The sequence below is a fragment of the Andrographis paniculata genome, unplaced genomic scaffold (genome assembly GCF_009805555.1).
Source record: "Andrographis paniculata isolate CXL003 unplaced genomic scaffold, ASM980555v1 Contig80END, whole genome shotgun sequence".
Taxonomy (NCBI): domain Eukaryota; kingdom Viridiplantae; phylum Streptophyta; class Magnoliopsida; order Lamiales; family Acanthaceae; genus Andrographis; species Andrographis paniculata.
The window spans coordinates 4158470-4171847 of record NW_026137618.1 but is presented as its reverse complement, the minus strand read 5'-3'; the positions used below and the strand labels follow the sequence as shown (position 1 = coordinate 4171847).

General features: G+C 36.9%; 2 protein-coding genes across 3 annotated transcripts; one reads left to right on the top strand and one right to left on the bottom strand.

The window, feature by feature from the left end:
- The first annotated feature begins 1706 nt into the window (after positions 1 to 1706).
- On the top strand, positions 1707 to 10318 carry LOC127240920 (lysine-specific demethylase REF6). 2 transcript variants are annotated; one of them, XM_051259774.1, is made up of 8 exons: positions 1707 to 2604; positions 4386 to 4464; positions 4628 to 4695; positions 4839 to 4989; positions 5820 to 6463; positions 7289 to 7867; positions 8401 to 9877; positions 10044 to 10318. In XM_051259774.1, exons 1-8 carry the CDS (start codon positions 1755 to 1757, stop codon positions 10063 to 10065), a joined length of 3870 nt encoding a protein of 1289 aa, XP_051115731.1. In that variant the 5' UTR covers positions 1707 to 1754; the 3' UTR covers positions 10066 to 10318. The 2 variants fall into 2 exon arrangements, with proteins under 2 accessions (XP_051115731.1, XP_051115730.1); XM_051259773.1 differs by having other exon boundaries at positions 9959 to 10318.
- Positions 10319 to 12550: 2232 nt separating this feature from the next.
- LOC127240990 (F-box/FBD/LRR-repeat protein At1g13570-like) lies at positions 12551 to 13309 on the bottom strand. Its single transcript, XM_051259865.1, has one exon. The coding sequence runs from the start codon at positions 13307 to 13309 to the stop codon at positions 12551 to 12553; it is 759 nt and encodes a 252-aa protein (XP_051115822.1).
- Between the last annotated feature and the right edge of the window lie 69 nt (positions 13310 to 13378).

Sequence of the window (13378 nt, the reverse complement as noted above, 5' to 3'; positions counted from 1 at the left end):
TCCTTTATTATATTATTAATTATTATATCTTATCCGTTTTAATTGATTTATTTTTTATTTTTGTTGTTCAATATCATGAATATATTTTTATTTTGGATAAAATTTATTAAATCAAATATATATATTTAACAAATATAAATTAATTAAAAACCTCTTTATTTATATAGTATTTTTTTTAAAAAATATTTTTATCAATATTTAAAACTTTATATATTTTATAAATTAGTTTTTATTACTTATAAATAAATAAAATTATTATTATAAAAAAATTTATTATTTACAAAATGATATTCATATTATATATTTTTTACAGCAATATAATTTTAGAATATTTAAATATATATTTTAATTTTTTAATTATATATATTAAATTTATTTTAAAATTATCAATATTATTAATTATGTAAATAAATAATATTATCTCCGTCCGGCTTTAAAGTTCTCATTTATTTTTTTGTGTGTTGATATTTGAATATTAATTATTATATCAAAACCTAATATAAATTAAGAAAAAATTACAGAAATACTTTCATTAGTGACTTATAATACTAATAAAAGGACATTTGTAAATTTTTTTTTTTATATAAATATAAAGATATTTTTAATATTAAGTACAATAACACATAAATTAAATAGAATATTTAAAAACGGACGAACAAAGTATTATAATTTATTATTATTAATTAATTAAATATTATTATCATTAATAAAATGGGCCAATTACTTTGAATGTAAAGAGTAATTATATACTCTCCTCTCTTTCAAATTTATGCTTACTTTTTGAATTGTCCGAAAAATATTTTAAGTAAAAAAATATTTTATTTTTGTATTATTTTTTACTATAAAAAAATTGATAATTATTATTCACTTTTATTAAAATTTGTGTCCGGTGAAACACGACGGAGGCAATAGTAAATATTAAGACAGTAATACACCCGTCAATTTTAGTAACGAAAACTCAAAAGACCAAAATGAAACTAATAAATGTTGGGGAGAAAATGCATTGACCCGTCCTAAAATGTCAAAAAGATTTCTTCGTCTCCTAGCAAAGATAGATCCAAAAACGTCAGGCTAGATTCAGAAATAAGAAAAAGATCAAGGGCACGCTTGCAAATTCAAAAAATACATTTTGCTCGAAACTCGCCCAATCCATCCGCCATTTGTATCCATTTTACTGAAATTACAGTGGTTTCGTTCCACAGTAATGGCGAGAGAGGGAAAAAACTAAACCCCGAAAAATTACTAATAGATAAAAAAAAAGAAAAAGAAAAAGAAAAGAAAGCGGAACCCACTTGCAAACTGTGAATTGACGACCGAAAAAAAATATATATATAAGCCCTCCATAGTCTCACTCATCCCTTTACTACCGTCTGACGCTCACCTCCATTTCGGCTTTCCTCTGTTTTTTCCTTCCCAAAAAAATACCGATGAGCAAAAAACCCAGAAAAATAGAAAGAGGGAAGGGCTTATAAACTGGAGGTTACTTCAGAAAATGGAGGTGTAGAGGAGGAATAGATTTTAAGGGACGACGGTTTTTGACTTCGTTTATTATTTATTTATTTATTTTGTTATCTGCAATGCTTACATGAACCCGCCAGATCTCACACACATGCCTGTGTAGAATGTCGACGGGATTAGTTGTAGGGTTGTGTGTTTGGGGCTGAGTATGCGTGATTTCTGAGGTGGGTTTTTTTTTTTTTTTTTTTAATTTTGTTTGTTTGGGGGTTGGTTTTGGGGGTGGGGAAGTTTAATTGATGGCTGGAGAGGCAAGCGGTGGGGGGAGTATTGAGGTGCCGCCATGGCTGAAATCCATGGCGGTGGCGCCGGAGTACCACCCGACGCCGGCGGAGTTTCGAGATCCAATTGCGTACATTTTCAAAATTGAGAAAGAGGCTTCCAAGTATGGTATTTGCAAAATAGTCCCCCCTGTGCCTGCTGCTCCGAGGAAGACAGTAGTTGCTAATTTGAACAGGTCTCTCTTGGCCCGGGCCCCCGACCCTGATTCCGGGCCGGGCTTCACCACACGGCAGCAGCAGATCGGGTTTTGTCCGAGGAAGCACCGCCCGGTGCAGAAGCCGGTGTGGCAGAGTGGGGAGAGGTACACCCTAACCGAATTCGAAACCAAGGCCAAGAATTTCGAGAAGAATTATCTGAGAAAGTATAGCAAGAAGGGTTTGAGTGCTCTGGAGGTCGAAACCCTTTACTGGAATGCGACTGTGGATAAGCCTTTCACTGTGGAGTATGCCAATGACATGCCGGGGTCCGCATTTGTGGCGGTGAAGGGCGGTGGGGCGTCGAAGAGTGAGGGTGCTGCAGCTACTACTGTGGGGGCGACTGAGTGGAATATGAGGAGAGTGTCGAGGGAGAATTTATCCTTGTTGAGGTTCATGAAGGAGGAAATACCTGGAGTGACGTCGCCCATGGTTTATGTTGCAATGGTGTTTAGCTGGTTTGCTTGGCACGTAGAAGATCATGACTTACATAGCTTGAATTATTTGCATATGGGTGCAGGGAAGACGTGGTACGGCGTGCCACGTGAAGCTGCTGTGGCTTTTGAAGAAGTGATCCGCGAGCATGGATACGGTCAAGAGATAAATCCTCTAGGTGAGATGTTCTTCTATGTTTTTTAAGCTTTTATTATAATTTTGATGAAGGCAATAATGTTATTTAAGCCGAATGCTCGATACTGCAATCACTAATCTGTAAATGGTATGATGTTGAATTTGTGGTAGAAGGAATTAGGGTACTCATGTAAGAGGACTCGATTTGGGGGTTCAGAATAGAATAATGATGATATGCTGAATATGTGTATATTGCTTGTTTTACATCTCCTGGCATGCTTAATCAAATTTTTGTAATATTATCATTAAGTTTCTCCGACTAGTCTTTGCTCGTTAGTCAATTAAGTAGTGGATTATGAATGACCAGATGCTCAAGTGTGCCTTTTCAAATTCGTGTATGGTTTCTGACTTCTTGGTGATATGAGAGTCAAAGATGATCGTATTTGTTATCCTTGAATATAGAAAACGGTAACTGATTAACAAAGATGCTCGTGTCTTGGCTGAGCAGCCGCAACGTAGGCTTCTGGCCATTCTGTGATTTTTTTCTCGAGTCTTTGTTCATTTCCGTAACCCTTTGTACTTATAGAAACATTTCAGCTTGGTTAGGCGATGAGCATTCCTCGAGTAACCAGGGAAACTTTTGAATTATGGCTCAAGAAATGAATGGCCCTGCGTTTGGCTCAAGTTTTTTCTTCCCTGTTAGTTTATTCCTTTTAGTTTTTATTACTTCTTGAATAATAGACTGTTAGATGAGGGTCTCCCCACTTTATAGATAATAGACGAGCACTGTTCATTAGTTATTAATTGAAATCTGTTTCCGAGCCAGTAGATAACTCACTGTTTTTCTATGACTAGAATTCACATATAATATGCCTCAAGTGTCTAAAATCCCTAGAGCCTCGTTGTAATACCTTACAAATTTGAGACTGAAATACCTTATGCTATGCTTGAGGAGCTACTGTCGAAATAGCATTTTGGTCATTTTGGCCATCCATTGCATTTTCGAATGTGTCAGACTGTTTGATCTATAAGAAACCACTTGTTCTCCTATATCTGGTACTTTTTATCCATTCAAATTACGAGGTCCATATTTGTTTTATTCAGTCTTTGATTGGTTTTGCTGTATCCTATTGCTCCCTTTAATTCTTCACAACTATCAGAAGCTTTTCTTCTCTCCATCCTATCTTAATACGAAGTTTGGGCCCCTTAATCTGAGTATTGCTTTTCTTCGGTAGTTTAGACTTTAGATTAGTTTCTGTTTCAAAATGGCACTCAATGATATTATTTTGAAGATGTACGTTTTGTAAATTATTTAAGTACCTTTTGTTGCAAACTTTGTTTTCTATCCGACACGGAAATTCTTTTATGTTAAATTAATTACTATAGACCAGAAAAGTAATGCTAGTTTGCACACCAGTTTAGGGTTGATAGATTTCAACTACATCATTGACAAACTAATTGTCTTTAACAATGCATATAAATCTTTGATCAAGATATCTCAATTCAATTATTTTGCATTGTGCTTATTCATGGATGTTCTTTCCCTTGATAATCGAAACATATTGGAAGTGTGGATGATAGATTGAGGTAGCACTTTAAGCATGAGAGAAGCCTTTTGTGCTGCATATGCACGCAGCAGTATCATAAAATTTTCTCCACATTTATCCTGGGCCATGAATCCATTATCTTTTGAGTTTCTCTTCCGGCATGCACAGTTGGAAATCATGATTACCTATGTTTGAAAATACAGTTTGATTGTTATATGCTGCTCCAGCTTTGTTTTAAACTCTTGACAATAAGCTTCACCGTTGCATTTTCTTTCAGTTACATTTGCCACACTTGGCGAGAAGACCACCGTCATGTCTCCTGAAGTGCTTCTTAGCGCAGGGGTTCCTTGCTGCAGGTTAAAATTTTTATGTTATTTTATTCCTGTTTATCACTAGTAGAAACCTGTTATGGAGTTACTCTCTATTCGATATATATCATCAGTAGTTACTCTCTATTATCACATATTTAGAATAGCTGTGACTAAATCATCCTCTATCTTCATCAATTTCTTGACTTAGGCTTGTTCAAAATGCTGGGGAGTTTGTTGTCACATTCCCAAGAGCTTATCACTCGGGGTTTAGTCATGGTAAGATCTGTATAATTTCCTTCCTTGTCTCTTTGTCCATTTATTAGAATTGTTGTCTTCCTGTATTTATCTATGTATGCTGTTGTTTTAGTATCAATATCTTTAACAAAGAGCATCTTATCTATACGTTCATATGGTTTTAGGATTTAACTGTGGAGAGGCTGCTAATATTGCTACCCCTGAATGGCTGAGATTTGCAAAGGAAGCAGCAATTCGTAGGGCAGCTACTAATTGCTCTCCTATGGTGTCTCACTTCCAGTTGCTATATGACCTTGCACTTTCTCTATGCTCGAGGTTTGTTTCTATAAGTTCGGTATTTTAGTTTGTAAAAGATTTGCTATATTTTATAGATTCTTGTTGTTAGTTATTCTCACCAATTCAAAGGTTTTAAGCTTAGAACAAGATTGTTTCCTTCAATTTCTCGTTTGACGAGCATTAGATATCTCAGCACTTCTGCTTACTGGAACAAGGAATTGGATTATCTTTTCATGTATTCAGTATAGATGGCTGTGATTAAGCAATAGCCTCGTAATCTTGTAGTGTTAGCGTTTTTTATTGAGACTCATAATTTAGTTTTTTCAGAATAGCTTCTATTGCAAATGCATTCATTTTAATATAAACGATGTTTACTTGTTTGAAACTCTGAAGTCTGCAATCCAAATATTCGTGCTGTGGGTCGTTCTAAGCATCTGGGAAAGTTATTTAAACCTTTTGTAGTTATAGCCTATAGGAAGACACTTTCTTGAAGAACTAGTTTCTAATCGGAAGAGTATAGACTTGTAGCATTAATTAGGCTTTTCTACCTCCGAAGTACTCTCCATATGGTCTTGTCTTAAGGTTTCCCATTGGCTAATTGGAAGCTTCTTGAATAAAGTTCAAAAGGGGTTTTCTTGCATCCTCAAAATTATGATCCAAGATCATTTGTTCATGGTGTTACATTGAGAGCATTTTCTTCTTTCATTTATCACTGTACTCGGTGATATGCAGCTCCCTTCAGTTCTAGCTTGCAAATATGATGGCTGTATTGCATTATGCTTTGCCGTAAATGAAATTGATGCATAAAGTTGTGCATTGTTCTTATACACATTAAACATGATCCTTATTCTCTGTACATGTTTATTCAGAGTACCAAAGAGCATTGCTGTGGAACCCCGGAGTTCTCGGTTAAAGGACAGGAAGAAAGGCGGAGGAGAAATGTTTATCAAAGAATCATTTTTCCTGGACATGATGCAAAACAATGACATGCTTCATGTTCTTGGGAAAGGATCATCGGTTGTGCTTCTTCCCCAAAATTCCCTAGATCGCTCAACCTGTTCCAATGGTTCGGATGGACTGCAGCCCAAAACCAAATCTAGGCTCTTCCCGAGTTTGTGCAGCTCTGATCTTGAGTTGAAAACCTCTTGCAACAATGATTGTGAAGATTTCATGTTAGATAGGAAGCAGGGAATTAAACAAGCCAGACGATATACTGTGAATAAAAGAACAGTTTCTTCTTTTTGCAGTAGCAGTAGTGAGGTTCCTTCTATTGTTCCTAAAGTCGAGGCAACAAATTCTGAAACCAGGAAAGCTTCTCACTGTGAACAGGGACTCTTTTCTTGTGTTACTTGTGGGATATTATGTTTCTCGTGTGTTGCTATTGTTCAACCAACGGAAGCAGCTGCGCGTTACTTGAGGTCTGCTGACTGCAGTACATTTAATGATTGGGTAGTCGATGATATTGACAATTATACCAGCGAGGCAAAGCCTACTATTGCAGAAATTGGTTCAGGTATATATTTTAATTGCAGAGTTTTGCTGGTTATTTGCTGATTAGGTACGAAGTAACTATGACGTCTTGACTATTATACTAGCATATATGAAAAGAATGCATGCGCGCATGAATTGGATTATCAATGAGCTGTGCTAAGTACTCTTAAACATTTCTTTTCCCTGTGATTAGATATTCTGCTAAACCTAAAAGTTGAAACTCGTAGGAAGATGCATTCTTTAATAGTTATATATATATGTGTATTAATTCTTGCTCGAGGAACACATTATGAATGGATTATAGTTGGAATTAAAACATCGGACCTCAATTCCATGTTAAATGTTTCTCGCCAAAAGTTTTAACTGATTACACACATTTATATATAATACTCCCTTCGTTTTGAATTCTTTGCTAGTTTTTATTATGGTACGGTTTCTTAAGAGGTGTAATTTTGATAGTTTTTGTACTATTATGCCCTTATTTTTTGTTTATAATGTTCTTATATATTGTATTTAGAAGGTAAAATAGAAAAAAATGTGCAAATTAACAGAAGTTTGTAAATGTTTTAGTACAATTGCAAATAAGAAGTAATAGCAGAAGATTTGGGAATGAGGTAGTATTTATTTATATTTGTGGCACTTGTCTTTTGTTTATGCATAAGCTAGAAAGGGCAGTATAGCTATGACATGATCATGAAATTTGTGTCAAATATATTATACTCTACTAATTTTGTAATCTGATGATGTAACTTTCAAATTTTCGATTATGCATTTGGAAAATGCTACCAGTATTTTCTCTTAAATATGTGGCTATGACTCATGTTGTGAACTATCTGTTTCTTTGCAGCGCCGGGGAACACACAAAACAGAATCGGAAGCATCACGGATGACGAGAAAGAGCCCTCGTCGCTTGGTCTATTAGCTTTGGCATACGGCAATGCCTCTGATTCTGAGGAAGATAATAAGGAGATTGAAACTGATATTCCTGTCAAAAGCTGTGGAATTGGTGATAGTGACGACCCCGGAAATGGCCCTGCTTGTAATGATATTGATATGGAAAACGGAGTGGATGAAACTTCTTCACCTATGTCCGATTCTAATGCAAAGGGAGTTGAACTTGCTGTGGCAAAAGGGGAGGAGGAAGATCCGGCATGCAGCGAATCTCCGACAAACAATTGTACTGTGGTTGAGACAGATTCTTCAACTCATAAAACCGAAGCAACTCCCGGAACTGGTTTGACATTTCTGTCAGACGCAATTCTACCGTTCTCCAAAATATCTCAGGAAGATTCTTTGAGATTGTTCTCCAAGAGATCTGATGAAGATTCTTCTCGATTGCACGTCTTCTGTCTGCAGCACGGTATGCAAGTAGAAAAGCGGCTCAGTCAGATTGGTGGAGCCCGCGTGTTCCTCGTCTGTCATCCAGGTGACATTTTTACTAGATCAGATTTTCTTTTACCTTTATTTCCGATTGTGAAAATTAGTATCTCCCGGTCAGGCAAATTTTTGAGCCTTCCGATTTCGTATCATCAAATTGGAATTGCCATGTGATTTCTTGGTTGGCTAATATTTAGGGCAATTGGAAATTGCTTCCAGAGTAACTTAGCATAATTTGTGGACGTGACGAAATTGAATAAATTTAGCAGTGGCAAGATTGAACATATTTTTTAGGTGTAGAAAGACCAAGTTATCGCCTTTTCAAAACTAATATAATAAAAATGATTGAACATGGAATTGCGGCTCTTTCTTCTTTCTATTTTCGTTGCCTCACTTTATGCTAAAGAATTGGCTGATGTTTTCACGAAATGTGGTACTAGAAGGTGTGAAAAGATCGTTCTTCGATTGTTTCTGCTACTTTTCGATGTTTTTAGTGTACATTGACATCCAGTCTATTTTTGATCAATATTCTTGTGATGCATTTTTCACTTCTATATTTATATTTCGGTCTTCTATATGCAGACTATCCCAAATTAGAGTCGCAGGCGAAGAAAGTTGGAGAAGAACTGGAGAGCGATCATATCTGGAGTGAAATTTCATTTCGGGAAGCCTCTGAGGAGGATGAGGAAATTATTCGACTGGCTTTAGACAGTGAAAATGCGATTCACGGCAACGGTGACTGGGCCGTGAAAATGGGCATTAACCTATTCTACAGCGCTAATCTTAGTCGATCTCCTCTTTACAGTAAGCAGATGCATTATAACTCCGTTATATACAGCGCCTTTGGCCGCAGTTCTCCGACCGACAGCCCTGCAGCGACTAGCGAGCCGGAGTCGAGGGGTTTTGGAAGGCAGAAGAGAATTGTTGTGGCCGGAAAATGGTGCGGCAAAGTCTGGATGTCGAACCAAGTTCATCCGCTGCTGGTCAGGAAGGATTCGCAAGAAAATGAATGGGATTTACCGATTGGGGCGTGGGTCACATCTGATTTCAATCGGGAGAGGCCGTCGGAGTTTAGCCGAGCTGCGCGGATAGCATCTGCGATTTGTCGGACAGCGAGAAAATTTAAAAAGAATGCGAAAAGGAGCTCGAAAACAAAGCAAACGAATAAGTTCTCTCTCGGGCTTTTGGTCAATAGCAGCCGTAAACAAACCAAGCGAAAGCGCGGCTCTGGAGCGACGAAGAACGTGAATCCCGAGGCTAAAGAAGACGTAGACGAATCTTCCGACGAAGTACAAGCAGCGAGCTATTGCAAGCAAGCTCGGAGCCGACGGGGCACCAAGAGATTGAAGAACGAGGGCGAGATCTCCGAGGCAGAAAATGTCGACGACTCTTCGGACGAATTCCCGCTTAGCAACACGTGGAAACGTATCAAGAGTAGAGTCGAGTCGAAAAGCCAACAAAGGAGCAAGAGTCAGTTAAACGAGCACACCGTCAAAGAAGACGAGGGAGACGGAGGGCCGAGCACGCGGCTGCGGAAAAGAAAAGCGAAAACGACCAAAGTTTCGGGATCCAGATCGACTAAATCAAAACCGACACCAAAGCAGCAGCAAAAGGATACGGAGGCGGCGACGACAAAGAAGAGCCAAGGCAAGGCAACAAAAATTCCCGGGAACAGCAACAAGGCGAAGATCAGAGACGAGGAAGGTGAGTACGAATGCGACATGGAGGGATGCACGATGAGCTTCGAGACAAAGCAGGAGCTCGCGCTGCACAAACAGAATATCTGCCTGGTGAAGGACTGTGGTAAACAGTTCTTATCTCACAAATATTTGATGCAGCACCGACGAGTCCACATGGAGGATCGCCCGCTGAAATGCCCGTGGAAAGGCTGCAAGATGACGTTCAAGTGGGCGTGGGCGAGAACCGAGCACATCCGCGTTCACACCGGGGCTCGGCCGTACGTTTGCACCGAGGCCGGGTGCGGGCAGACGTTTCGATTCGTATCGGATTTCAGTCGCCACAAGCGCAAGACGGGCCACTCGCCGAAGAAGATCAAAGGGTAACATTTTTAAGAGAATCGAAGTTCTAACATGGCTGATAGTCGACGTTTCGTTCTTTTTTTTTTTTTGCTATTTAACAGGAAATGTGGTAAAAATGGAAAACGGAAAGCGGTGTAGGTGTAGAGTTAGGTTCGAATGACGGATCTGTGTTGATGGATGTTGTAGGGTTTGGTTCGGGACCGGATGATTGATTGTGTTTAACGGCGGCGGCGATGATGATGATTCGTCGATGTCGATGTCGATGTAGGTTAGTCATTGCTTCATGTCGGACAGTAAATTCGATTCGATTCGATCCGATGGACTGCGAAAAATTAAAGCAGTGATTTAACGTGCCACAATTCGTCGGGACAGCCCCTTGTAGGTGTACTCAGTCTTCTTCTTCATTCCTCTTCATTAATGTTTGGGAACCCATGTTTTGAGTGCTTTCTTCTTTTTTTCAATTGCCTTGTGTTTTTTTGGCCTTCTTGCTTATATATATATATATATATATATATTTGAGTTTAGGGTTCTATGCTAGTATTTGCTTTGATTCGATATTTGATTGGTTTCAATTTTTTAAATGATATTTGTAGTCGCTTTAAAAAGTTTGGTTAGAGTTTCGTATTAAAATAATGTTCGGTTAGAATTTGGTATTAAAATAATGTTCGATAAAATATTGTCTTATTTTTTTTAGAGATCTTATAACTAATAATACATGTAATTATTTTATCATTTTTTCAAATCGACGCAAAAGAAATATATCTATTTATAGCTACAATAAAGTACAATTTGAAAATTCAATGGGAACATGACATGAAAAATTACAAAAATAAATTTAAAAATAAAAAATTTTAAAATTCGAACTGGCCTAGATCAATACGATTTGAATGGGCCTGTGCAACGGCTTATGCTTCCAGGCCCAAATAATTTAATAATGGGCCCGGCCTATTCACAGATAAAAATGGGCCGACTAATGGCGGATACAACTCATGGAGGTCATCAACATACACGTTACTAATAACCGCAAAATAAATGAGGTTCTCGACATATTGAGGTTGGCTGATGAGCAGTAGTTAGGGGTGAACACGGTTCGGATATTTGCAAGCCTAGATCAATATGATTTGAATCGGGCTGTGCAACGGCTTAGGCTTCCAGGCCCAATTTAATAATAGGCCCGACCTATTCACAAATAAAAATAGGCCGATCAGACTAATGGCGTATACCACTCATGGATGCCATCAACATACACATTACTAGTAACCGGAAAATAAATGAGGTTCCCAATTATTATGAAAGTTGAGGGTTGATTGATGAGCAGTGGTTAGGGGTGGACCGGTTCGGGTATTTATAAAAATTTGATATCCGAATTGAATCGAACAAATACCCGAAATCGTGAAGCGTATCCGAATCGAAAATTTCAGTTAACCGAAAATATTTGCAATATTTGCAAATAACTCGTAGCAAACCGAAATTAAAAAAAATACATTAAAAAATAACGAAAATTATTGTAATTAAATAAAAAATATTTTCAAATATTCAAATATCCGAATCGAAATCTAACTGAATATAATTATTAATTTAAAATTTAAAATATACTAATATAAATATATAAATATATTTGGTTCGGTTAACCGAACCGAAAAAAATGATCAAAAATCAAAACCGAATCGAACCGAACAAATATCAAATATGCAGTATTTGTATTCGAACCAAATTTACTCGGTTAATCGAAAATTCGGTTCGATTCAATATGATTCAATAGTTCAACGGTTCGATTTAATTTTTTTTGCCCACCCCTACCCCTAGCAGTGGTGGATGTATTAACCCTCCCCTATTTTATTGCATTATTTGATTTATTTTAAAAATATATATGTATATAATATGTAAAAAAATAAGAATAATAACATCAAATGTTGATTTTTTTTCTTTTTCTTTTTTTAACGAGAAATTGTACTATATTTTATTTCAGAATATACATATACAAATAATTACAATATATATAGTCATAATTGATGCTGATGTAATTTATTATTTTTTAATAAAATAAAAATAAAATATATGATTTAATAAATAAAATTTTAATTTTTAATTTACAAAATTCCCACCCCCTCTCGAAGTATTCTGGTCGGCAGCTAATAATACCTGCTAAGCAGCAGCAAGTGACTTCTTAGAATTAAATTGTGCTTGTACTTGAAGCTCCCAAAATTATAAATATTTTCTTTTTTTGTTTATAGATCCTGATTTGAAATTTTAAAAATTTGAAAGAACTTAAGATTGCTTGAGAGTTAACAAAATTTATTTCAAATCTCCAATACATAAACAAATAATTTAGAAAATGAAATATAACAATAAATAAAAAATCATAATATCATAGAATAAGAAGAAGTCATGGCAATAACAGTAAAACAAAAGCAAAGATGAAGTAGAAGAGTATAGAATGCAGCTGCGAAGTAAAAATCTTGACTATAGGTCCTGTGAGAAATAACACATTATAATATCATAAGACAAACAAGCCGAATATAATCGGTGCCAAAATTTAAATCATAATCATAAGGTATGAAATTCAGATGTCGATCTTTTCGAATTCAACGAGAAACCTCAGTCTCAAATATCTTGAGTGTTTGAGATTAGTAGCATTAATATCGAGACGGGAATTTTGAGTTTCGTAATAACAACCTTTAATAGACACCAACTCAAGCGATGGACACCAACTCAAGCAATGGACATTTGGATAGAAACCTTTGCAACTCTTGTGGGGCAATGTCGACCATATGAAGCCTAAGTTCGGCAAGCAAACTGAAACCATTGAAAGTAGGAGCCAGTTCGACGCTGATTCCTACAAGCTCCAAGTATTTGATTTTAGGAGCATCAACATCATGTACCCAAAATGTTTCTGTCAGCTCGTGGAGAGACAGCCACTCAAGCTTCGGACAGCTAGAGATAAACATGCGTAGCTCATCGTAGGTAATCTGGACATGTTCAAGACTAAGCTTGACAAGCTCAGGAAAACCTCGGAAAGTAGTAGGCAAAGTGATCTCAACTAAAGTAAGCTGCAGATGCCTCAGGAGATGAAAACTTAATAGATCACTAGGTAAGGCATAAAGAGTGGTTTCGGTCCAAACTTGGAGTGAGAACTCCTCAATACAGTTGCTTTTCAAGATCTTGAGCCAGCGATCGACAACCATATGGCCAGAGTTTGTATATTCAAGTGAAAACTTTCGAATGGGTCCTTTGTGTAATAGCAGTGTGTGAGAAATGACACATTCAGGGGGGCATTCTGAAGGCAACGATTCCATGAAGTCGTGATCGAAATTTAGATGTGGAACTGATAACCACTTATACCTCCATTCTCTTGATAGCACACTAGTTCTCACCACATCTTTCAACGGCAAGTGTTTAAGAATTTCGTCGATGACGTTGTCAGGAAGCCTGGTGATTCTGTCGGAAGCCATTTACCATTAAATGATTCTTCACCTGATTACAAAATAAAACAACAGATTCAAAATGGCAGTTAATAGCAC